This window comes from Pelodiscus sinensis, chromosome 2, assembly GCF_052426305.1.
Source record: "Pelodiscus sinensis isolate ZL-2025 chromosome 2, ASM5242630v1, whole genome shotgun sequence".
Lineage (NCBI taxonomy): Eukaryota > Metazoa > Chordata > Testudines > Trionychidae > Pelodiscus > Pelodiscus sinensis.
Window position 1 is genome coordinate 115,786,762 of NC_143053.1, and position 24,827 is coordinate 115,811,588.

At 42.3% G+C, this 24,827-nt stretch overlaps 1 protein-coding gene and 1 long non-coding RNA gene across 3 annotated transcripts in view; one reads left to right on the forward strand and one right to left on the reverse strand.

The window, feature by feature from the left end:
* Positions 1–292: 292 nt before the first annotated feature.
* Positions 293–24,827, reverse strand: part of LOC112543988 (uncharacterized) — a 29,117-nt gene continuing 4,582 nt past the window's right edge. Inside the window, exons 2-3 of the long non-coding RNA XR_016348868.1 lie at positions 9,310–9,722; positions 293–912 (exon numbers count right to left, since the gene is read on the reverse strand). This is a non-coding gene — a long non-coding RNA (uncharacterized LOC112543988). The remainder of the gene's footprint in view (positions 913–9,309; positions 9,723–24,827) is intronic.
* The window catches only part of F13A1 (coagulation factor XIII A chain), an 89,356-nt gene continuing 69,865 nt past the window's right edge, over positions 5,337–24,827 (forward strand). The window contains exons 1-3 of one of the 2 annotated variants that reach the window (XM_014581439.4): positions 5,337–5,494; positions 6,343–6,522; positions 20,074–20,262. In XM_014581439.4, the coding sequence (XP_014436925.2) occupies positions 6,363–6,522; positions 20,074–20,262 (349 nt within the window). In that variant the 5' untranslated portion in view covers positions 5,337–5,494; positions 6,343–6,362. The remainder of the gene's footprint in view (positions 5,495–6,342; positions 6,523–20,073; positions 20,263–24,827) is intronic. The other variant, XM_075921295.2, reaches the window with a different exon arrangement.

The window sequence follows — 24,827 nt, forward strand, 5'->3', positions numbered from 1 at the left end:
GTTGTGGTGTAAGTCCAGGGTTTGAACTCAGGCTCAAGCCCAATTCCTCTTCCATCAACACACAAATTATGTTAACCCAGGGCTCAGACCTGAACGCATGGGGGTGGATGGTCTGAGCCTGAGTTAAGTCAGGACCAGGGTACAAGCTCTGTAGCTTTGCAGTATAGATGCAGCCCTACTCGATTTGTGTTCTGAGAGTCCACCGGAGTATTCCACAATTCCACAGGCCAGCTGTCTGTGTCCCCTGGAAAGTCAAGTTTGGGAGACAGTCACATTTTCCCACACTACACTGTGAACAAAGGGCTAAAGCAGCCACATTTTAGGAGGGTGAAAGGAAGCGTAGATATGGGCCGTTGGATTTGGGCCTGCGTGATGTAGTGTAAATGCTGGAGCTTCCTGTTAGGACCCAACCTACAACCATGCCTACGCTAGGGTTACAAATGAGTGTAGACATCCAAACCCTATGTTAAAAAACTCACGGTCTGCTATCTTGAGTTCTAGTATCCTAGGCTTATATTGCATTGTAGACATGCTCTCAGTGGCTGGGGATTATTCACATGCTTAATTTTTTCTTCATTTTTAAAGTCATCTGTCTGTATGGAAAAACGTCACATTGACTTCACCTGGCTTTGGATCAGGCCTATGAACTTCCGCTGAGAAACTGCCATTGACTCACTGGTTTCCAACAGTTTACAGTGAAGTAGCAACTTCATAAAGAAGAGGGCTCTCTCCCCAGACTGTACAGTGCACCATTACTTACATTTAATGGCTCTACAGGAAAGCCAGGGCTCTGTGTTCTCCATTTACCCTCTTGCATCGCCCTTGACGTCAATAGATTTGAGCCATCCAGCTGCTGCTCGCAGGAAGGTAAATTAAGGTCAATACGTGCTGATAGTCAAGGGAGAGCATTTCCTGGGAAGTCACAGAAATGAGAAAACACTGGCCATCTGGAGCTGTCATAAGCATGAATTTGTATCACTCCTCCCAAAATAAATACATTGCAGTCTAGAGAACAAGACTCTCTCTGCATGCAAAGCCCCACTGCTGTTGCAAATGTTGTCTGTCTGCTTTCAGTGTCATTACCAGGCTCGTGAAGGCTCCCCAAAGGCCTCCTGAAAGATATGAATGGGCGCCGAGGGGTACTGCAACCACTGGGTGTTTAAGCACTATGGATTGAATATGATTGTGCCTCTCCATCCATTCGCTCGCCCTCTGTCTCTGTGACTGAAAGCTTTCCTCTCAGCTCTGACAGCCCCACAGCCACTGGGGGAAGCACATGACTTCCTCTGGAGACTGAATTTTTTATGTGTGTTGCAGGCCCCTGGCAGTCATGGCCTAGAAGCAATATTTATATCAGTTTTTGTTATGTCACTGAAGCAGCCACAACTCAGGGAATGGAAAGGCTGGAAGATGAGCTATGGGACACAGAAGTCATAGATTAGAAACAAACGCAACCATCCCCAGACAGCCCTCTGTTATGCGAAGGCTTTGGCAGCACATTCTGGTTCCCAGTACTATTAGGATGATGCCCATTATTCATGGCGCAAGAGAATAGGTATTCTTGCGCAATTCAGAATAAAATGAAAAGGCCCTGATGGTAACCTGTTTGCTCTTGTGTGGTCATGCGCCTCTGTGCAAAGTGGGCAGAAAGCTACCCCCAATCATGTAAGTCAGAATTCTAACTACACAGCATTTTATACCCACACTGCACGCAGGGTACATAATGACACAAACACCCCCCAAAACTCCAGGTGCAGGGCCCACGGCAACCCCACTGCTGCAGGCCAGGTCCCCAATAATCCCCTAGACCACCTTAGGACCCATCCACAGGATAGCTGAGGCAACTACCGTGGGGCCCCCCAAAGCATGGGGCCTGAGGTGGATGCCAATCCATCCTATAGACAGGACCGCTCTGACAAATGGTGCAAAGCAGGAAAAGGTTGGACCTCCCTTGTCCAGGACCCAGGCCACCTGAGCTGTACTGGACCAGGGGATTTGCCAGACCAGGAAAGGTCAGTGCTCCCTCTCTGGCTGCCCCGCTCCCAGGCTCCTCTTCTTGGGGCTCCCTGCCCTGCCACTGGCCCCCCTCATCAGAAGCGGCCCTAGACTAGCTGCCAGCAACTGGCACCCTAGGTGAACCATGCAATCGGCGCCCCCACCTCCAAATCCCTCAACGATATTGCACCATCATTTGGCGCCCCATTTAACTTGGCGCCCTAGGCAACTGCCTCGTTTGCCTATATGGATGGGCCACTCCTGTCCCTCACACTGGCCTGCCTATTGCCCCAGGGTGTCCTGGGGTTCCCGGCTGGGGCCATGCAGCTGCCACCAGCCCTGCTGCCTCCAGGGGGGCTCCCACTTCAGGGCACCCATCCGCCCCGACCCACTTCAGCCCTACTGCTGCTGGGGAGTCCAGCTGCCTGCCTCCACTAGCCCTGCTTCAGCTGAGGGTTCCCCAGCAGAGGTTGCCTTGTCACCCTCACCCCGCTGCCACCAGAGGGTTTGCTGGGATACCTGGCTGAGGCTGCTCAGCCTCCAACAGCTCCACTGTAACCAGGGGTTCCCCATCTGGGATGGGAGCTCCCCAGTCACCTGGCCCTGCTAATGCCGGGGGTTCTCTGGCCAGGATGCAGCTCCCCAGGTGCCACCTGGCTCAACTGGGACTCCCCAGCCCCTGTGTTGCTCCCACCTCCACAGCTCTTCGGCAACATCTGTGGCTCTGCTGGACCACGGATGCTGCCAGACCAGAGAGTCCAAGATTTGGGAGGTGCAACCTGTAGCTAGAAATGTCTATTTGCATCCAGGGAGTGGGGAATTCCCATTGCACTTAAACTGCAGCAAGGGAGGTTTAGGTTGGACATTAGGAAAAACTTCCTAACTGTCAGGGTGGTGAAACACTGGAATAAGTTGCCTAGGGAGGTGGTGGAATCTCCATCTCTGGAGATATTTAAGAGCAGGTTAGACAGACACCTATCAGGGATGGTCTAGCGACAGTACTAGGTCCTGCCATGGGGGCAGGGGACTGGAATTGATCTCTCGAGGTCCCTTCCAGTTCTATGATTCTATGATTTTCAGCTGAATACTCTGATGACATCAGTTCTTTACCATTAGATATTTAGCTATATTAAGATCAAGGGTAGGAATAAAGCCAAATTCTCTACTGTTGTATTTCATGGCATGACTTCAATGGAGATACGCCAGCAAAAGATTTGATCCTAAGTGTGCATTACTGGACTGATTACAATAGCTGTGTCTATTTTATGTCTACACTTGCATACTCTTTTGAGAAAGGGATGCAAATGCAGCTGAGTGAAATTACAAATTAAGCCAGACTGCAATGCAATGAGTGCTCTCATCACATACATTGGGCTATAAGTAAGGGGTGAGCTCCATCAGCTACTTCGTGCAAAAGTATTCATGTCTGCACATGCACATTATTGAGTCTGCTGCCAGTAAACAGTCACCAGCTGGATCCTTGACCTGATTCTCCTTTCATAGCTGTTTACTGCCATGTAACCCCTTGAGTTAATGAAGGTATCACTGACAAATCTGGCAATTGCTATCAGAATTAGGCCACCTGGGCTTAATCTTTAGCTGTGCCAAAGTAGCTCTCAGGGCAGCTGAGTGAGAGGTGGGACTAAGGATATAGCTGTGTCTAAGCTAACTTTCTTCTTCTTCTTCCATTGCTGCTGGGGTTAGACTTAGGGCTGTTCTGAATGCTGCTAACTTGACATGGCCTCAGAGGATCATTTTGTTGGTGAGGATCAGACCTTAGCATGTCCTAACAAGTAATTCAAGTTGCTCTTTAGCCGTTATATGATATATGAGGTTGTCTACACTGCCCCTTCTTGCGCAAGAAAAACCCTCTTGTGCAATGCCACTACGCTGATTATTTTCAGGAAGAACGGCATTGTGCAATAAGGGGCAGTGTAGACAGCTCCTTCTAGCGTAAGAACCACTTCTTCAAAGATGGTGGCTCATTAGGTATGCAAATGAGGATCAGCGATATTCCATGCTTAGCCTCATTTGCACTCTTCTGGTGCAACAACCTACCAGTATAGACATAGCCTAGCAGTGCAAAGGGGCAATACAGCAAGGCTACGTCTAGACTGGCATGATTTTTCCAGAAATGCTTTTAATGGAAAAGTTTTCCATTAAAAGCATTTTTGGAACAGAGCATCTAGATTGGCAGGACACTTTTCTGCAAAAGCACTTTTTGCGGAAAAGCGTCTGTGCCAATCTAGACGTGCTTTTCCACAAAAAAAGCCCCGATTGCCATTTTTGCGATCAGGGCTTTTTTGCGGAAAACAAATCTGGGCTGTCTACACTGGCCCTTTTGCGCAAAAGTTTTGAGCAAAAGGACTTTTGCCCAAACGGGAGCAGCATAGTATTTCCACAAGAACACTGACAATCTTACATGAGATCATCAGTGCTTTTGCGGAAATTCAAGCGGCCAATGTAGACAGCTGGCAAGTTTTTCTGGAAAAGCGGCTGATTTTCCGGAAAAACTGGCCAGTCTAGACACAGCCCAAGTGTAACTAGCAGACTGAAATTCCCTGGGCTATGTCTAGACTGCAGGCTTCTTTCGAAAGAGGCTCTTTCGAAAGCATCTTTCGAAAGAGCCTCTTTTGAAAGATCGCGTCTAGACTGCAGGCGGATCTTTCGAAAGAGCAATCCGCTTTTTCGAAAGAGAGCACCCAGCGAGTCTGGATGCTCTCTTTCGAGGAAGCCCTATTTACATTGAAGAACGCCTTCTTTCGAAAGAGGAACTTTCGAAAGAAGGCGTTCTTCCTCGTGAAACGAGGTTTACCGCCATCGAAAGAAAAGCCGCAGTCTTTCGAAATAATTTCGAAAGAACGCGGCTTGAGTCTGGACGCAGGGGAAGTTTTTTCGGGAAAAGGCTACTTTTCCCGAAAAAAACCCTGAGTCTGGACACAGCCCTGGTGTGGAAAGTGCAAGTGGCATAGAGCAAATGGCATAGGACAGGATCTGTGCGATTGTCTTTGCAGCCTCTGGCACAGGAACAATTCAGGGATATGATTAAGGGAAAAGGGCATGTCCCTTTATAATCTGTCAATTCCTAGATAGCGTAATAGCCCCTTGCAGGCTGGCCACCTGGAAGAACTCTGAGCAGCAATGAGAGGTGCCAGGGTTAGCCCTAAGAATGTAGAGTGCGGCTGAGCTCTGCTTTGCCACAGCTCAGGAGTTAGACCCCCTGATATGGAGCAGCATGGCAAAATTGTATATTGAAATCCTTCTGATGTGCATGTGGGGGTGGGGCAGAAGAGTGGGAGCCACCCAAGCCTCCAGCAGCTGTGGCTGCTGCCTGGAGTTGGTGTGGGGAGGGCTTGACAGGAAGGGAAGTCTCCCAGCTCTGCCCTATTGCAAGGGGAGGGGATATACTGCAGTTACTTAAGAGCCCCCAATTATTGCCAGATTTCGTTGCATTTGAGCAAGTCTCCGAGGAGCAGGAGAGAGAACGTTTGAAAAGAAGGTACACTGGCTAAACACTGACTCTAAAAGATTAATGCTGTTAAAATATTGCCATGTTTTGAAATGCTGCTTAAAGGGGGATTGAGAAGAAGCTGAGTTCTCAGCACTGAATTGTGTTTTTCTGAGCAGGCGACAGTGTCTCTCTCATTGCCACACACGTGCAAAATAGATATGAAATCAGTTTTATGCTACCTCGAAAGGAATTCTCTTCTCAGCCAATATTTACAATTTTCCTTTTATTGATTTACTCTAGAGAAGTAAGTGAAGAAAAAGTTTCTGTTCTCCTTTTCTTGAAACCTGAAGGTGTGAGCGGTGATTTTTATTGTCTGGTGTCTGTGGGGAAAACTCTTCAGATTTTTGTGTATGTAAAATAGCCCTATTGTGACACTGGTAGCAGTCATCTCAAACATTTTGTAGTGTTTTGGATTTACGTTTGCATTATAATTTGTGTGTATATTAAATCAGGGTTGAGAATTTATGAGATTCACTTGTCGGGGATGTTAATTCACCACTTACTCTGCAGTGATGCTTTTTCAGAGGATAATATATGTATGTATTTAATCCTAACCTGTGGCGTCTCCCAAATGTCTTGAAGTCTTGCTATTCCTAGGCAAACCCTTTTGTGTTTGGGTTTATTCTTCTCTTCTTCAAATGTTTTGAAAATCACAAAATACCTGCTAAACCCCTGGGGATTGTAATCCATTGTTAGCCTGATACTTTCTGCCTTTCTTTATGTGAGACTGAAAATGCACAGCTCATTGACACTGCATCCTGGTATTTGTTTCTCCCTCTTAGATGTGCAACTCTAACCCCCTATCCTGTCCTTTTGCTCTCCTTTTTCCCTTGTAGGGGATTGCAACACTGTTACAATGTCTGAACCAACCGGCATTGACAAAGAGAAAAAAAAACCAATTCCTCCTACCCTGAGTGGCCGTAGAGCCCTCCCCCAAAATGTCTCCAATGCTGAAGAAGATGAGGTCCCTGTCATGGAGATGACTGGTTTGGTACCCAGGGGAGTTAACTTGAGAGGTACCGTGTACTGCACATTTTAAGAACTGAACTCTTTCTATCTTTCAGTACCTATTTGTGTGTGTGTGTGTGTGTGTGTGTGTGGTTTTTTTTTTTTTTTTTTTTTTTGTCTAACAAAGCTAGGTAAATCTGTAGCCCCTGTCATTTGAGGACCTGAAAGCTCTTGAGAGAGCTTTAATGAATGAAACTTAATTTCCTCTCCCTATCTGACAGATGATGTAATCTCCAGGATCACCCTTGGGATTGATGGGGCCCTGTGCAGTACTATTCAAGTTGTGTCCCATCCCTGGTGACAGCCCAGGATGGGGGTGACAATTTTTTGGCCATGTGACTTTATAATCTTCAGCAACACAAATGAAATATTTTTAAGTAAATTTTAAACTCAGGCCCTATAGACAAAATTCAGAAACTGAGAGTATATACCTGGGGGCTCCTAGTGCCTGTTCAATGGCTTCATTACCACTTGAAAGCTCTTTCACGGGTTCAGTGTTCTGCTGATAGGTCTGGCCGGCTTTTTCACTCTTATGTTAATCGATCATCTCGAGAGGAAGCAGAGCCACAAACCGGGGATAGGAATTAAGACCCAGGTGTGTCCCAAATTTTCAGGTGCCCTACGCAGCTACATATTCTGTGCATGGGTAAAGACAGCCCTGGTTGTCTCTGTCTTGCAGGCAGAGAAGCTGATGCACAGAGAAATTAAGTGGGCTGCTCCAGATTCACCATGTAAAATAGTAGATGGAAGAGAAAGATTCAGGAATATTTTGACAACTGTAACACTGAGTTGAGGTCATTATAATCCCTACAAGTCACATTTTGTGTTTGTTCATAAGCATTCAGATGATTGCTGCCTATTGCTGAAAATGTTTGCAAAATCCTTTAAAATTACCAGAAATTGCTTGTCATGCTCTGGTTACAAAGTGTCAGTTTACCTATTAGGGATCAGAATTGATAACATGTGACTTGTATGGCTATGCAAAAAATACTGAATAACAATGTGAAATCTTTGGGACAAATAGGTCACATGCCAGCTGAAAATAATATGAAAATAATGCTTATAAATAACACACATTTAAAGAAATCAGGCTTGATGCTTGAATGATTCACTAACAAAAGAGGCTAAATTTATAATGCACATTATCTGGAATTAATAGCGGAGCTAGTTCTACAGAGCAACCAGGGCAGTATCTTAGAATCATAGAACACTAGAACTGGAAGGGAACTCGAGAGGTCATCAAGTCCAGGACCAAGTAGGATATGATATAATAATACATGAAAATTCTACAACAATTCTCAGTCATGGATCTCAAAGCACTCAATAAAACTGAGTAAGCAGTAATATCCCCATTTTACCAAAGAGCGGAGAGTTTTAGCGTATGTCTATACTGCACAGTTATTTCGGAATAAGCTATTCTGGAATAGTTATTCCAAAATAGCTTATCTACATTAGGGAAGACTGCTTCAGACTAATTTTGTGGCTTTCCTGCAGTATAGCTGTGTTATCTCGGTTTACAGCCCCAGGAGGAATAACTTAGAATGGCCCTAGTGAGGGCCAGTTTTGAAATAGCAGAAGCGAAATAGCTATTTCAGAATAGGCCTTTATTCTTCATAGAATGAGGTTTACAGAAGTTGGAATAAGGCATCTGTTGTTTTGAAATTATTTCGAAATAACAGAATTGCTGTATAGACGCTCGCACTGTTATTTCGGAATAACAGCTGTTAATCTGAAATAACTTTGCTGTGTAGACACACCCTTAGTGACCTGCTCAAAGTTGTACTTGTAGATTTTGTAGCCTTGATTTCTTTAACCTTAATCCTGCGTCTTAACCACAAAATCATCCACCCTTCCCATCCTAATATGTAAATGTTTCTTTAATTAATAAACATCGCTTTGAAAAACAGACAAGCAATGTCATGTTAAGCATGGAACCATGGATTATGCTTTTCAAAAATCCTTGCTGTTGTATGTTGGTTTGTGTTTTGATATCATCTAGTGTAATGCATCATGACATAGGAAGGTTCATCTGTGGTACTGGGGAGACACAGGATTTCAAAGGAAAAATATTAATAAAATCAGATATGCCTAAAATCTCTGGATGCCTGAGAGGAGGATTAGAAAAGTGGTGTTGTGGGCCTGAACCAAAGCCAGTTGAAGTTAGTAGAAAGACTCCCAAATACTTTTGACGAGCTTTAGGGGAGATTTTTATGCTTTTTTTTTTTTCTGCCTACAAAATTAAAACTTTCAGGGCAAGTAAAATGTGGTGAGAAGTCTGAAACATCCTCTTCCTGCCTCTCTGGCAAGCAGAGAGATTATTAACAAATAAGGAAGTTGACGACTTAGAACTCTCTAATCAGATAAACGTAGAGGTTCTTCTGTATCGTAATGTGCGGAAGGGGAGAATTTTCCTAGAAACTTTCTGAGGGGACTTGTTTGCTCTACATTATCTCTTAGTTCTGCAGGAATAACACTGCTGAGGAAAATGCAGCTGGCAAGCCAGGAAAATACACTTTGAGGATCCTTTGAGAAGGATCTGACTGGGGATGGGATTGCTGCTGTTCTCACCCCGTTTTCAGAAGTACCAGAAGGAATGAGCTGGCCTCTGGATATAGGAGTTGGCACTTGCTGCACAGAGCAGGTGTGTTGTGCAGACATGCACAAGGTAAAAATTTGCCAGCAGGAGAGGACATGCCAGGGATCTGAGCCCTGCATTGATGAGTGTACAGTTTAAGTTGCTTACATGCGCCTCTTACAATGCACAATCTCCAAATGTGTTTATCTTCACAACTTACCTCTATGATGTTGTAGGAAGTGCTGTTTATCCCCAAGAAGTCTGGGGCAGAAGAGGGGATTGAATTTGTAGTTCTCAGGTCAGTGACTTGACCACTGAGCCATCCTTCCTTTACTCTGTTTGCCAAATGATTCCAGCTTAGATCCCACAATTCTTCTAGTCCAAAGCCATTTCTATCTTGTTCTTGAGGAAATCACGAAGTTTTGAAGGCTATTTTTTGTGTTGACAAAGAAATTTTACTTGTGCTAATGTGTTGCCATGGAAGTTTAAAATTCTTCCTTTATAAATGTTTTACAAGTCATCAAACTGCTCCTTCTTGCTCATAAAGCCAGCTTGCCTGAATGTCTGCTCCAGTGCTGATGTCTGCCAATCAAGAAGATTTCACTTCAAAGCTGTCCCTCCGCTGCTTGCTATCTGTTTTGAACAAAAAGGTTCAGCTGTTCAAGAGGGTCTGTTGAAAGCTCTAAACATCCCAGTGCTTTTTATTGAATTCCTTTCCTATTTTTATTTTCTATAAACGCTGATGTCTAAAGCATTCAGTATCCAGGAGCCTTTCAGATATTTTGGCCATTGCAACTAACACAACAACTTTTGTTGCAAAGGCACAGGTCAGCTGCCTATGGTCAGTGTAGATCAGTTCATTTTAAACACTTTCCATGTCGAAACTGGAGAGCAAAAAGTTTCTGCAAGCATAGTAGGGCTGCACTTTGACATAAGCTTCATAAAGACCCTGAGAAGAAGCAAACCGACACTGAAGTTATAGGATGAATTTCCTTTTTAGTTTCTTAAAGATGCTTGATCTAAAAATAACAGAAGGGGTGACCTGGCCTCTTATTTCTGAAAGCAGGAGTAAAACTCCCCACTGAATTGTCCCAAATTTTGTCAGAGGGATCAAAAATATTGAGACAAAGGACTTGTCTACACGGCCACTTTACTGTGCTGTAACTTCCTCAGTCGGGGGGGGGGGGTGAAAAAGCATCCCCCTTAACGCAGCAAGTTACAAGTCTGTAAAGCACCAGTTAAAACAGGTTTCCAGCACTGATAGCTACTCCTCTCTAGGGGGTGGTTTACTTATAGCACTGAGCAAGCTCTCTCCTAGCGCTGGTGCCGTAGCCACACTGCCACAGCAATGCTACCCCAGCTGCACTTTAAACTTACAAGTGTAGACCAAGCCAAAAATGCATCCTCACATTCCCCACTTCCCCCAGATCCACAAAAGTCCCACATGTGATTTATGGCAATAGAGGGCACTACCACTTTTATGTGGTGTGTTCCTGCATTGGGAGGGAGTTGAGGCAGTGCCATGAAAGAGCAACTTGCGTAACATTCCACTGGGAAACTCATGAGATCTCCTGACTTAAGTTAATGATGATCTTGTCAGCCTTGTTATAAATGTGGTGTTGGTAAATCTGAAGAAGTGAGGTGAGCAGATGTCCCAGGCACAAGGAAAATGTTCTTTGGCACCGATAAAATATTGACGTATTCCTCTAAGGCTCTATTAGTTCTTCATTGGCTATTTGCCTCTGTGGCTATGTCTAGACTGCAAGCCTCTTTCGAAAGATACTTTCGAAAGAGAGCGTCTAGACTGCACGTTGAACTTTCGAAAAAGCGGCTTGCTTTTTCGAAAGAAAGCATCCAGTGAGTCTGGATGCTCTCTTTCGAAGAAGCCCTATTTACATTGAAGAACGTCTTCTTTTGAAAGAGGAACTTTCAAAAGAAGGCGTTCTTCCTCGTGAAATGAGGTTTACCGCCATCGAAAGAAAAGCCGCGTTCTTTCGATTTAATTTCGAAAGAACGCGGCTGCAGTCTAGACGCAGGTGAGGTTTTTTCGAAAAAAGGCTACTTTTTTCGAAAAAACCCCTGAGTCTGGACACAGCCTGTAAGAAAATGATCTAGAGCAAAGGAGCTCAGATCCCTGAATGGAAAAGTCCTGTAGAATTAAATAGAGAATAGTAACCTTCCTTTATAGCATTTATAAACCTGCTGTTCATTCTTATCTGGAATTTGTATCCTTTCTATGGATGGGGTTATGATAAACTTTCTTTACATGCAATTTTAAACCTCAGAGTTTGTCACAATCCCAGCCACAGAAAGGATACAACTTCCTATTGGATCGATCAGCAGTTTTAAAAACTTTACAGGAAGATTACTAGTCTCTGTTTAATTCTGCAGGCTTCTTGAAAAACTGCTACAAAAGTTTCATCCCTTTTTAAATCCACCTGGATTATTCCATAAGGATTACAGTAGTAAAAATGTTCAGAATATTTCTAACAGACATTTCCCTCTCTGGCTTATTCTAGATCCATTTTCCACAAGGCAGCACATAACTCATGATAAGGGGACATACTCTTGCAACACTTATGTGTATAAAAAAAATAGTACAAGTATGTAGGAACAAAATCAGAAAAGCGAAGGCAAAACATTAATTACATCTAGCAAGGGAAATACATTACAATAAGAAGAGGTTCTATAAGTAAAGTAGGAGCAAGAGAAATACAAATTAAAGGACAGTCCCTCTTCTTAGTGGGGGAACAAGCACTCATAACAGATAATACCAAGAAAGCTGAGGAGTTTAACACCTATGTTTTCTGCAGTCTTCACCAAAAAGGTCATTTGTGACCGGATATGTAGCACGATTAATATTAATGACAATGGAAATGGAATGACAGCCAAATATGGAAAGAAGTTTAAATGTACTTCTATAGGTTAGATGTATTCAAGTCCATAGGACCTGGTGAAATTCAATCCATGGTACTTAAGGAGATAGTTGAAGCAATCTTGGAATCATTATATTTGAGAACTCCTGGAGGACTGGTGAAATGTAATATCTTTCTTTAAAAAGGGGAACAAAGACAACTTGGGAAAGTATAGATCAGACAGCTGAACTCTGATATTTGGAAAGATACCGGAACAAATTATTATACATTTTTTTAAACATCTGGAGGATAATAGGATCATAAGGAATAGCCAGCATTGATTTGTCAAGGATAAATAACTCCAAACCAACCAATAGGCTGTATGTATCAAGTGGAATAGAATTCAGCTCATTCTTTCATGGATGCATTAATGCTTGCAGGAGTGTGCGTAAGGGGTGAAGGTTTTATCATAAAATTAGTTAATATAACTTACAAGTTCTCCCTCAGTATTCAGAGGAGTGAGATGGTGCAATTTTTGCATAGTCATTTATCTAACTGTAACCACAAGTATCTCTGGTATTTCTCAAACAGGCTGAGTCTCTATGACATTGCTGATCTCAGCAGGAAATGTCAGATGAGAATATTTCTTTAATTATCATTCTCAAAACTTTGTTTCTGTAGTTTAAAATAGAGCATTCAAGGAAGGGAATTCATCTTGCCAATTATTTCATGGAATGATAAGGAAACATTAGGGCAAAGATACTATGTGTGTTACTACATTAACATTAACCTATTTTCTAACTAAGGTTCAGTTCTGGTATTCCATATTCAAAAGCACCCACAGAAAGCTTAAGATAATTCTGGGTCAGATACCCAGATGGTGCAAATGTGGTGCACATTTTAGACGGTGCCTTTCATCCAAGCATCTCAAACCACTCAATGAAGGAGGGTGCTGTTAGCCCCATTTCTCAGAAGAGGAAACTCAGGCACAGAAGAGAATTAGTGGCACTCAGAAACAGAACACTCGTCTCCAGGCCCTTAGCCTGGTACTTTACGGAAGCATTGTTGACTAGGCAACAATGTCAGCTTGGAGGCTGGATTGGGGCCAGACACTACTGCGCCCATGCTGGGAGCCACCAGACAGCCAACACAGGGTAAGGGACCCTCTGAAGGTTGAGAGGATACTAGGGGAACTTTGACCTTGAGCTCCATCAATTGACAGGGCTTTCAGACTAGTCTGGCAAAAAGCAGGAGGGAACTATTGAATCATTGTCTGTTTATCCCAAGTCGCAAAACAGCACCAAGTAATGCCCCAATTTTTCTCTCTAGGTCAGGAGATGATCTAATAATGACAGTTGATTCCTTGTCATCTATCTGGGAAATCAAAATGTCACTCTGTTCTACCAATAAATGGCTACGCAGGCCATACTCTAGCTTATTTTAACACCGTATATTAAAAAAATGCCTGAGAGATAGCCTTGAGGGAGGCTAGGACATGAAAGGGGGAACCCAAAAGGATTTCAGAAGTGGTGGGTGTGGTTAAATTCTATTGGAGGCTCCAAAACAGAGGAAGCTACAGCAAGGATAAGCTTATCAGCACTTCCTCTAGCTGCCCTAGCTACACTCTGCCCTGACAAGCACATTTCACTTGCTGAGCTGGCCGTCTCCGCTTCCCTTCTAGGCTGCTACCACTTTCCACAGCTGAAATTTGCCCTTCCTGTCACACTTTCTGCTGCTGGAGTTCTGTGCCAAGACCAATGCCTGGAGCAGTCAGTGTAGGCACAGGACTGAATCTGCCCAAGTGTTTGCAAAGATCTTTCAGGGCACAGATGCCATCTTCTTCAAGGCACGTGGGGTGCTCCAAAACCCCATCCATCTCCACCTGATCTCTTTCCTGAACCTCCTGCCCCATCTTTTTCTGCCCTTTCACCTGAGTGTACCCCATCCCCACTCCTCCCTCACCCTCCCAGCACCTTCTGCATGCTGAGGAACAGCTAATTGTGAAGGGCAGGAGGTAGGGATGGGAAGGGGGAGCTGGTAGCTGGTGGATGCTAAGCACCCACTACCTTTTTTCATTGTCTATATTGCAGGGCACTAGCCATAAGAAAGGAAAATGCTGAGTGCATATACTTAGGGCATCCGCCTTCTCAGGAAAATGCAGAGGATTCTGCCAGCGGGAATGTTGAACACAAGCAAGCCATGGAAGGCAAATTGGACAGAAAAAATACTAGCTTTATGGGGGAAATAGGTGTTGATATGATACTTGTGTCATGGAGTCCTAGTAAGCTCCCTCTCACAGTTGTACTTCAGACAGAACAGAAAGAGCTCTTGAAAAGTTGACAGACAACTGGTGACAGAATGATGCAAGTTCAGATCACAGCATAACTGAATAGAAGTGCCCCATGGAGGATACATGGTGAAAATGAAAATGGGGAAACTGCTTGTGAGAGTTTCACTATAGGCTGTGTCCAGACTCAGGGTTTTTTTTGAAAAAAGTAGCCTTTTTTCGAAAAATCTTCACCTGCGTCTAGACTGCAGCTGCGTTCTTTCGAAACTAAATTGAAAGAATGCGGCTTTTCTTTCGACGGCGGTAAACCTAATTCCACGAGGAAGAACGCCTTTTTTCGAAAGTGCTCTTTCGAAAAAAGGCGTTCTTGAAAGCAAACAGGGCTTTTTAGAAAGAGAGCATCCAGACTCATTTGCTGCTTTCTTTCGAAAAAGCGGCTTGCTTTTTCGAAAGTTCCGTGTGCAGTCTAGACGCTCTCTTTCGAAAGAGGCTTTTTCGAAAGTATCTTTCGAAAAAGCCTCTTTCGAAAGAGGCTTGCAGTCTAGACATAGCCTATAACAGTAGGATTAACCTGCTGACTGTTCTCAGAATATATCACTCTGCGGCACTCAGAGATCTGCCTTAGAAAAGTGTTCCCATAATAGGCCAACTGGATAGCATCTGAGGCAATAATTCCTGCCCCCCACCCTGCACTGGGTAACCACAGTTCTCTGTGTTGCTGAATAAAATTTTAATTCAGAGACAATAGGATTGCAATGAGTATGCATTATGTATCTGCATCATTTATGAGACCTTAACTTCAGCAGTTGGGATTTCATCTAGGCATGGGACAATGTATTGTGACAAAAGGGTCACCACTCATATGAATTCTTATAATTACTGGGCTCACCAGTGTTCTGGGATAGGTACACCTGTATACGTGAGTGCTGCAGCTGTTCTAGCCCAAGGCTCATTTTAGGAGAAAACTTCTGCTATGAGCCAATTTGGGATAATAGCATAGAAGTTTCCTGCAAGGAGCTCAGGTATTATGGGTGATAGGTGTGATATAATAACTTGAGTAGAAAATTTAATTAAAGTTGCTTTGTTTTATACTCATTTCCCCCCCCCCTCAGGAACCAAGCATGTGGGTCAAAAGAAGCTAGGCCAAGATTTTCAGCTGTGGCCTCTGTTTCTGGATACATCAGTCTTTAGGATCCTCTTTAGGATCCTTAATTAGGGTCCACCTTTGGCCTGCTTTTCAGAAGTGCTGAGTACATGCCCAACACCCAGGCCTTCAGCTGGACCAAAGTTTGGCACCCAAAATCAGAGGCTATTTTGGAACTTGTTGGACCAAAATTAAGCAGAGGAAATGATTTCCTCCCTCCCCCGCCCCTCGCTGTGCCGAGAAAAACACTTTGCTCATTAGAGAATATGAGTGGTGAATGGCTCGGGTTGAAATCCTAATCCACTTGAACCATCCCTGTGCCAATTTGACAATGATGCGTATCTTTCAGCAAGTTCAGGCTTGGCAGCTTTGTTTTGTTGTGATGTGGTGTTGGAACATCTGCTCAGAAGAGCTCAGTATCCATTTGCTCTTACCTTGGCCATCTGGAGGAGTGGGTCGTCTTCCTCATGTAGCCAGCCTTTTCTTTTCACCCAGCCTCTGAAGAAAGGCTCTTCTGGGATGGTATTTTTTATGCTTCCCAGGGATACTCAGAAATGTGAGGCACCTTGTTACCACATGCCCATAATGTGAGGAAGCCTTTTTTGTACCTGCCATGGGTGAGCTCCCCAATTCCACCAGCCATGGGCAATACAAGAAATACCCGCTAGACCTCACAGGCTCAATGAGTTATCCTACAAACTAACAACTGGCACAACCCAAATACTCCAGCTCTGGCACTTGCACCACAGATCACCACTCTGCTTAGCACCATAGCAGACATATTTACAGTGAAGTCAAATGTAAGTTTATCTAACAAAGCCTAGAGACTCAAGTAATAGCAAGTAGTAATATTGGGAAAAATGGTTACATATAAACTCATATGTTTGAGAATCTAGACTTAATTAACAAGCTCCTCCCATGTCTTGTAGAATATTGCTCACCCGAAATCATTGCAGCACTTTACCACCATGTTGGTCATGACTTCCCTTTCATTAGACATGCATGATGCCATTTGACTTCCTATCTGAAGGATCCCATGTGTTTCCTTTCATCCCCAAATACCCCAGACCAGTCCTTCCTGTTGGTTCATACACAGGGCGCACACACACACACACACACACACACACACACACACACACACACACACAGAGGCTACATCTATATTGCAGGCTTGTTTCGCAAGAACTATTTTGCACAAGAGTTCTTGCACAAAAGGTCTTGCACAAGAGTGTGTCCACATTGCCATGTGCTTTTGCGCAAGAGCGTCCATGGCAGTGCAGATGATGTCTTGCGCAAGAAAGCCCTGATGGCCATTTTAGCCATAGGGATTTCTTACACAAAAAACCCCTATTGCCCATCCACACTGCCTTCTTGCACGAGAGCTCTTGCACAAGAGGGCTTATTCCTCATGGGGAGAGGAATAACTCTTGCACAAGAAGCCCTCTGTTCCAATGCTTTACTGTAAATTTACTTGTGCTAGAACGCACATGCAGTGTAGATGCTCCGCAAGTTTTTGCACAAGAACAATTGTTCTTGCGCAAAAAGCCTGCAGTGTAGATGTAGCTACAGAATCTGTTTATTTCTCTTATAGATTTTACAATCCTTACCTCCTCTCCTAGGCATACCCTATCCAAATAACACAACAAGGAAGATAAGAGGTAACAGATACCTACCTGAAAAGAACATGTCTAAGGCATGTCATCTTCTGATGATCTACCTTAACTCTGAGACCTTAAGGACCTAATTTTCAGTATAGATACATAGTTCCTTAAATATTATCCATAAGAACATTTCACAATGACCATGCCAACCAGTGGGCTACTGGCTGTCAGCAAAGACCTCACATGGCACGCTTCTGCAAACTATAATATACATATGTAGGACCCAGGATATCACTGTAAAAATCCTATTGTTGGGTAAAAAATTAGTCCCATTTTAATTTAGGCTTAAACTGTTTCTTTTAGCCTTTTATTTTGGCTGTTTGAGGACAGTGCTATCATCACCTATGAACTACATCTACACGCAAAAACAAATAAAGCAAGAATGATAATTATCTATGTTATCACTACATGACAACTTTCTCTGGTCTGTGCTATGTTCTTCCTCTGTCTTTTCCACTCTTAAAATCAGTCATCCTTTCATCGCATGTTGTGTAGCTTTACATAGGTTCAGTTTGCCAAGTTTCCTCAGCTATGTAGCTATTCTAACCCCCAACTAAAACATTCTCATGTGTAAATCACAATAACTAACCTATGCTAATATATTTTGCCACTCATTGGATCTATCCAGTTGTTCTCCTTAATGGTCTGATTTATGACGTTTGGTGTTTGCTTGTTAGATGCTCTTGTGAAGGGGTTGGGGAGGCATCAGGAGCTAATATTTCCCTCTTGACCCCCTGCTATTTGCATATACTAAGGTTTTTAAAAATAAGACCCAGAAACCAGGATTCATGGTTTATGCTAAGTTCTGAAACACTGCATCAGCAGAGAGACAGACACACAACATAACTAAAAACTTTTATGATTTTTATAATACTATATGTAATTTTTTAAACCTTGATTAGTATATATTTGACTACCATAATTCATTATACTGTGCATCCCCTATGGCCTCTGTCAATTGGCACCTAATAGTGCTTAGGTCAGCATTGTGCCTTAATTATATCACAGTGCAATTCTATAAACTTTATGGATGGGAACCCCAATTTAGACTGCTTTAAGGCCATCAAACTCAATAGATTTTGGGTATCTACCACCTCTGAACATCCTAGCTGGAATGACTAGAGGTAATTAAGCTTACTGTTGTCTAGTCATGGCCTATAAATAAATGGTTTACTTCTTCCTGCTCATATAGACATTGGATACATATCAGTGAAGGCTCAGCCATGGTTTTAATGTCAGGCAAACAGAAATAGTCATGAAAACAAGATGACACGGGGCATTTAGAATGCTCTCTGACAGGCTGACAAGCTAAGAGTCGTAATTGGCAAACTAAGCTTTTTAAAAATCAACTCCTACATATACACAAGTGTAAATGAAGACCTGATCCAAAGGCCATTGAGTCAATGGGAATGTTTCTAGTGATTTCCATGGATTAGTTCCTTTGAGAGCAAATGCCAAACTAGTGATGGATTTTTTAGTTTGTCTTTGCTCAGCGGTATGTTAATTATCCACAAAATCAGATTCCAAAGGCAGTCACTTACTTCATACTACCAACTTGCTGCATGCTCAGAGCAAGAGGGGAAAAATCACATTCTATGGGTAGATACCGTAACAAACAGAAATGATTCAAACAGGTAAAACAATGTATATTCTTGAAGATGGAATGGGTGATTTACATAAATAAAAATACTATATTCAGGGTGGCCAACAGACTTTGCCCTAGGCAAGATGGGTCAGGCCAGCTCTGGGAAGAGATAGGGCTTTGGGTGGAAATGGCAAGGCTCGAGCTAGGCTTCGCCAGCCAGCCATTCAGTGCTGCTTGACATGCACCACCCAGCAATCTAACAGTGATTTAAAGGGCCCAGGGCTCCATTTGCTGCCATTTTTGCTGTAGTGGCAGTAGTCACCAGGAGCCATGGACCCTTTTAAATCACCAGGCCCCTAAGCAGTTGTACCCTTTGCCCTCCCCTGTCAGTGGGTCTGACTATATTAAAAAAATGTTTAGGTTACAAAGTCAAGAACTCAAAAGTTAGGAAATACCAGAATGAAGGTTCCCTGTGTGAACTTAATTCATCCCCCTTTCTCATAATTCACAGACATGGTCTTGGATCACACACTATTTTTTCCCCACAAGACCTCTTTCTCACTCAGTGATTTGGTAGTTACTCAATAAGGTTTTAAAAAAATCTCATTTATCAAGACACAAGTATTCATTTCTTCATGGGCTTTTCTATGGCGCTCATCAATGTAGTAATTTAGTGCTTCGCAAAATCAGAGACTAGGGATTGTCATTCCCATTCTACAGATGGGGAAAACTCAGGTGCGGAGATGTTGAGGCCATACGTCAATAATTTCTGGGTACAACTTGACACAGCTTGGGCCTGATTTCAGAGTACTTAGCATTTTATAACACTTTGTGTTCAGTGCCCCACTCCAATTGACTTCAATTCAGTTGTGAATGCTCAACATTTCTGAAAATCTGTTCTCAGGTGTTTCATGTTGGACATCCAGAAAATGGGGAAGACACAGGAAGTAGCCACCTGTGAAAAGTTTGGTTTTAGTGACTTATCTAGCATCATACAAGACTGCTGTGTGAGAGGCAGGGACAGAATCCAATTCTCCAAGGTGATAGTCAACTATGAGACACCTCTCCCCCCAGCGCTTCTCATTCTGCAGTCCCCTGCCTCCTTCACTGTGTATCTTCCAGCATTTGCAACCAATGAGGCAGAAAACTTATGTAAACAATAGTCACACTCATTACACATCACTGATTTATTCTCAGAGCACTGGAATGTTATTTAACTTTCTTCACATAAGGGTCCTGATTCTCCTCTCTCCTGAAACATACAAAGACATTTACATTTGTGCCAATCAGATATAAAACCTAACCAGATCATCATCTTTTTTCTCTGATTCAGTGGGGCTATTAACCAGTAAGGTGTTACTCTGAGTAAATGGAATCAGAGAAGGTAAATGGCATGGTGCCTGTATGAAACAAAGACATTGATTATTTTTCCCCTTTTGTTTGTCTACATAGATTTTTTGGAAGTTAAGGAAGTTCACATGTTCAAAGATACCCAGGAAGTCAACAAGCAGGCGCATCATACTGACAAGTTCTACCACCCAAAGCTGATTGTACGGCGAGGACAGCCTTTCCATATCCAGATTGACTACAACCGTCCTTACAATCCTGAAAAAGACCAGTTCTGGGTGGAATACGTCATAGGTAAGTACTAAATGAGCTATGTAGTATTAGCAAAGTAAAGTTTGTAGACTATCTGTATCAATCCGAAATAATATACTAGCTAAGGGGCTGATCTTGCATTGTAGTCAGTGAGACTGTAGAACATAATTAAAGGTAAGCGTATGCATTATATATTTTGTTGAAGCAGGGTCTGATTCCAGCTAGCCTTACTAGTTCATTTAACTCAATGGGAAAAGTGAGCAGGGATTGTTCCTTTGTGTATTTTCAAAGGCTGTACTTTAATATATTGGATAGTCAATGTTATCACTGGTTTAGTGCTTCACAAATGATTGTGGTGGTGTTACTTGCAATTTTGGAGAATCTAGAGAAAAGAGCAAGAAATTGTAGCCAGGAGAAGTGGTAGAAATGAGAGTCCATATAATCTGCTATAGATTTTAGAGAGTTTGTCTGTTTGATCAAAAACTCCTCCAAAACAGAAAGAGTTAGGACCATCAAATTTGTTATACAGCTTCCTCTTATCATAACTTAAAGCAGTGTAAGGGTTTGGTTGAGCCAGGAAAACAGGATGTGCCTGGAATGCGATTGAAATCAAGCAGAAAAGAGACAGACTCACCAAATCAAATACAGTGCTCAAAACTGACATAACTGAGCAAATGTTGAAAGAGACTGAGCCAAGATAAGACAGAAAAATAGGATGAAACTGGAATAGGATTGCTTCTTAATAAACCTTCCAGAAAAGAGATAAAATGGAGTAAGAAATTTTGGAGTAGCACTCTGTTTAGGCAGAGCTAAATCAAAGCTTAAGATTTGAAAAGGAGAAGAAAATGTTATTGGAAACCAAATTGATTATGGTCCTTTTTGTTAAAACCATAGCAAATGATAAGAGTTTATAGGGATGAATAAAAAAATACACTTGATGGCATTCCCATTTTAAAAAAAATACTAAAAAAAACCCCTCAAAATGTAACAATCCCTTTTTAAAGAATTCTAAAATAAAAACTCATTTAATAAAAACACTCTATTTTATAAATATAATTCTTTAAATAAAACATGTATATTTTCAAAAAAAAGCGTGTTCCTCAATTGAATTAAGGATCCACGCAATGCTGGGTAAATCTGCTAGTAAAAAATAGTTCAATGCACAAGGGAAAAACCCTAGAGAGAACAGAACTGTGAGAGTTTCTATAATGTATACTTAGAGCTACATATATTTAAACTGGGAAATTCTTAGGAAACGAAAAAAGAAAGATTCACCTTGGAACCAGATTACAATCATCAAGATCAGTTCATGAGTCATACTGCACAGCTGCATAAGAATAAGAGGAGATATATGAAGCAAAATGCAGGACAATGTAGCACTTTAAAGACTAACAAGATGGTTTATTAGATGATGAGCTTTCGTGGGCCAGACCCACTTCCTCAGATCAAATAGTGGAAGAAAGTAGTCACAACCATATATACCAAAGGATACAATTTAAAAAAATGAACAAATATGAAAAGGACAAATCACATTGCAGAACAGAAGGGGGATGCGGGGGGGTGGGAAGGGGGAGGAAGGAAGGTAAGTGTCTGTGAATTGCTGATATTAAAGGTAGGGAGAGTGGGATGTTTGTGAGTTAATGGTATTACAGGTGATAATTGGGGAAACTGTCTTGGTAATGGGTGAGAAAGTTCAAATTCTTGTTAAGTCCTTGTTGGCAAGTGTCGAATTTTAACATGAATGACAGTTCAGAGGATTCCCTTTCAAGTGCAGATGTAAAAGGTCTTTGTAGCAGAATGCAGGTGGCTAAGTCATTTAGAGAGTGTCCTTTCTGGTTAAAGTGGCAAGAAACTGTTTTCTCTTTGTGATCTTGTCTGATATCTGTTTTGTGGGCATTAATCCTTTGGCGAAGTGTCTGAGATGTTTGTCCAATGTACATAGCAGACGGACACTTTCGGCACATGATAGCATAGATTATATTTCTGGATGCGCAGGAATATGTGTTCTTGATCTTATAACTCACTTGGTTAGGAGATATATGGTGACCACTTACACCAGATACCTGCTTTACAGGCAGAGGAAATGACATTCACCCCAATGAATGAGCCAGTTCAGGCAGGGGTTGGGCTTCAGGATGTGTCCCCCACAAAGAAGAGGGAAAGCCAGAAGGCAGACTGCAAGTCTGAGTCACAATCTGCTTCCTAATCTGTTCTTGGGTCAGTGCAGTTGTACCCTGCCCCATACCCAGGGCTTTTGGTAAAGTCACAATTTCACCCTGAGTTATTGCTGGATTTTTTTGTAAAGATATCTCTGTTACTTTTTGTTACAGACTATGTATAATTGCTTTGAACTGACATTTAATATGCCTTCCTGAGTTGAAACTTGTATTATTGATTTTTTTTCCTGCTCTTGAATTAGGATCATGATCACTTATTAGAGTTATTTTTTAAAGATAGACATACTGTATCTTTTAAACAAATACATAGTGAAGATGTTTTAGTAGGCAGTTCCCTCTACCTTCCCCCCCCCCCCCTTCTCATTTCAATTAGGTTTAGGAGGCATGTTGTGGTAGTATAATGAGCTGATCAGTTGAACATTTGTAAGTGCCTTAAAAATTTAATATGCACAAAGATTACTAGTCCTTTTGGGGATTTAATTAAAGCCAAGGCTTTTCCAATTCATCTTTATATCTTGAAAACAAATAGCGATAGTTAAAAGAAGTGGAAAATGGAAAGTTTGTTATTACATTGTATGATGAATAAAACAAATTTCAGAATTCTTTATGAAAGTGATATTTTTTTTAATATTTATGGTAGAATTCTGAAACCTTTTTTACCTTTATTGCATTGTCATGTATGGAAATGAATCTAAAATACTTTGGAGTTTGATGTGGGCTTAATTCTAGTCTGTGCTTTGGGTAATTCAGACACAGACATTACATTTCTCAATTTCCAAATGCTCAGCCCAGCCATTGGCCCCTCTCATCCTTGCCTTAATCAGTCCTTCCAGTACTATAGCTGGACTGGACAGAAAGAAGTCACCAGCAAATAGCTAAAGCTAACTTTTCATTAAACAGGAGCCCAATGGCAAATGGTAGTGACTTTGGACATTGAGAGGGATGAGCTAGTAGACAGAGTCATTTAGCTTAGGGGCAGCAGCACACTCTAGTGGTCCACCTAGTAGAGTGGAACGAAGCCCTACCAGTCAGAGCTTCATGTGTTTGGTGTGGCCCCACTGATGAGTGGCAAATTATTTCCACAAGTCTAAATAGCTATAGATAAATGTCTATCAGGGATGGTCTAGACAGCATTTGGTCCTGCCATGGGGCAGGGGACTGGACTCAATGACCTCTCGAGGTCCCTTCCAGTCCTAGTATTCTATGATTCTATGAAATCTATATTCAGCCATCCGGCTATTTCTTGCTCTTCAGGGGCCTGATTCTCCAATTTGCTGTAGTCCTTTGCAGTCTCATGCTTGTAGGTTCCAATGGGAACTGGAAACACTCTGCTGTAGCTAAGCAGGGGAACAAGAAACCAGTTTTTATGAAGAAAGACGTAGCTGCTTTTCCCCTAGTGCTTCAGAGTTGCCATTATTTCTGCCAATTGTCTTTCCCCAAGGAGGTGACAGAATTTCACAATATCCAGAGTACTGAGCATCCCTTGATTAGTGACATACTTGATGGCAGTACACTGCTTAATACTTGAGGCTGTTGGGCAGCAATCAGATCAGCAGCACATTTTCTGATCATGGTGCAGGACAATGAATAGCCAACACTGCTTAATACTCTGTGCACTGACAAATGATTCTCTACAAGCACATGGGAAAGGGAAAAGGTTTCTTTACAAGGAACAGAGACTGCTGAAAGATTCAGCATTTCGTTTGCCATGAGGACACTCACTCTGTCTGCATTTAGTATTATGTTTCTGGGAAGCAGGTGTCTGGCTTACCAAATGCAAGCCATACTTGCAGAGGACTTTGGCAGGCAGCAGCAGCAAAACACTGCAACCCAAGCCAGAGCTTTGGTAGATAAGAATGTAAAAAGTATAGCATGAAAATAAGTGGTTATTCAGAGGAATGTTGTAGATTTGAAAGTTTTTAAGTTGATTTGATATGAAGGTGATGCGTACCTCAGCTGCTGCCGATGTTCTCGGTTCCTGGTGAATTCAGTGGAGGTTGGGAATATTGAGCACCTTGCAGGAAGTTCTCTTTGCAGGATACCATCATAGTATGTATGTGTTTAATAAAGATTATTCTTTTAGTTGATAATGAATCGGGAATATATGGGGCAAACTCTCCTTGCTATCATCAGTAGGCTGAAATTTGTTCTCAAGAAACATTCCATGAATAACAAATTTGCAAAAACTCGGTTTGATTGCCAACAACTCACAGTGAAATTAACTGAATAAATTGTGCATTACAAATAGTTCCTGCTGCTCTGTTTCAAAATACATCCTTTCACAGCACTGTACCACACAGCTACCTAGTGAGTACAGTATTTTAGCAGAATGTTTCTATAAAGATTATCGATAGTGAAGTAATTTAAATGTCAATGGATTGGACAGTCATAATTGTGTTCCACTCTTAACACCTCATTGAATAGGTTGTC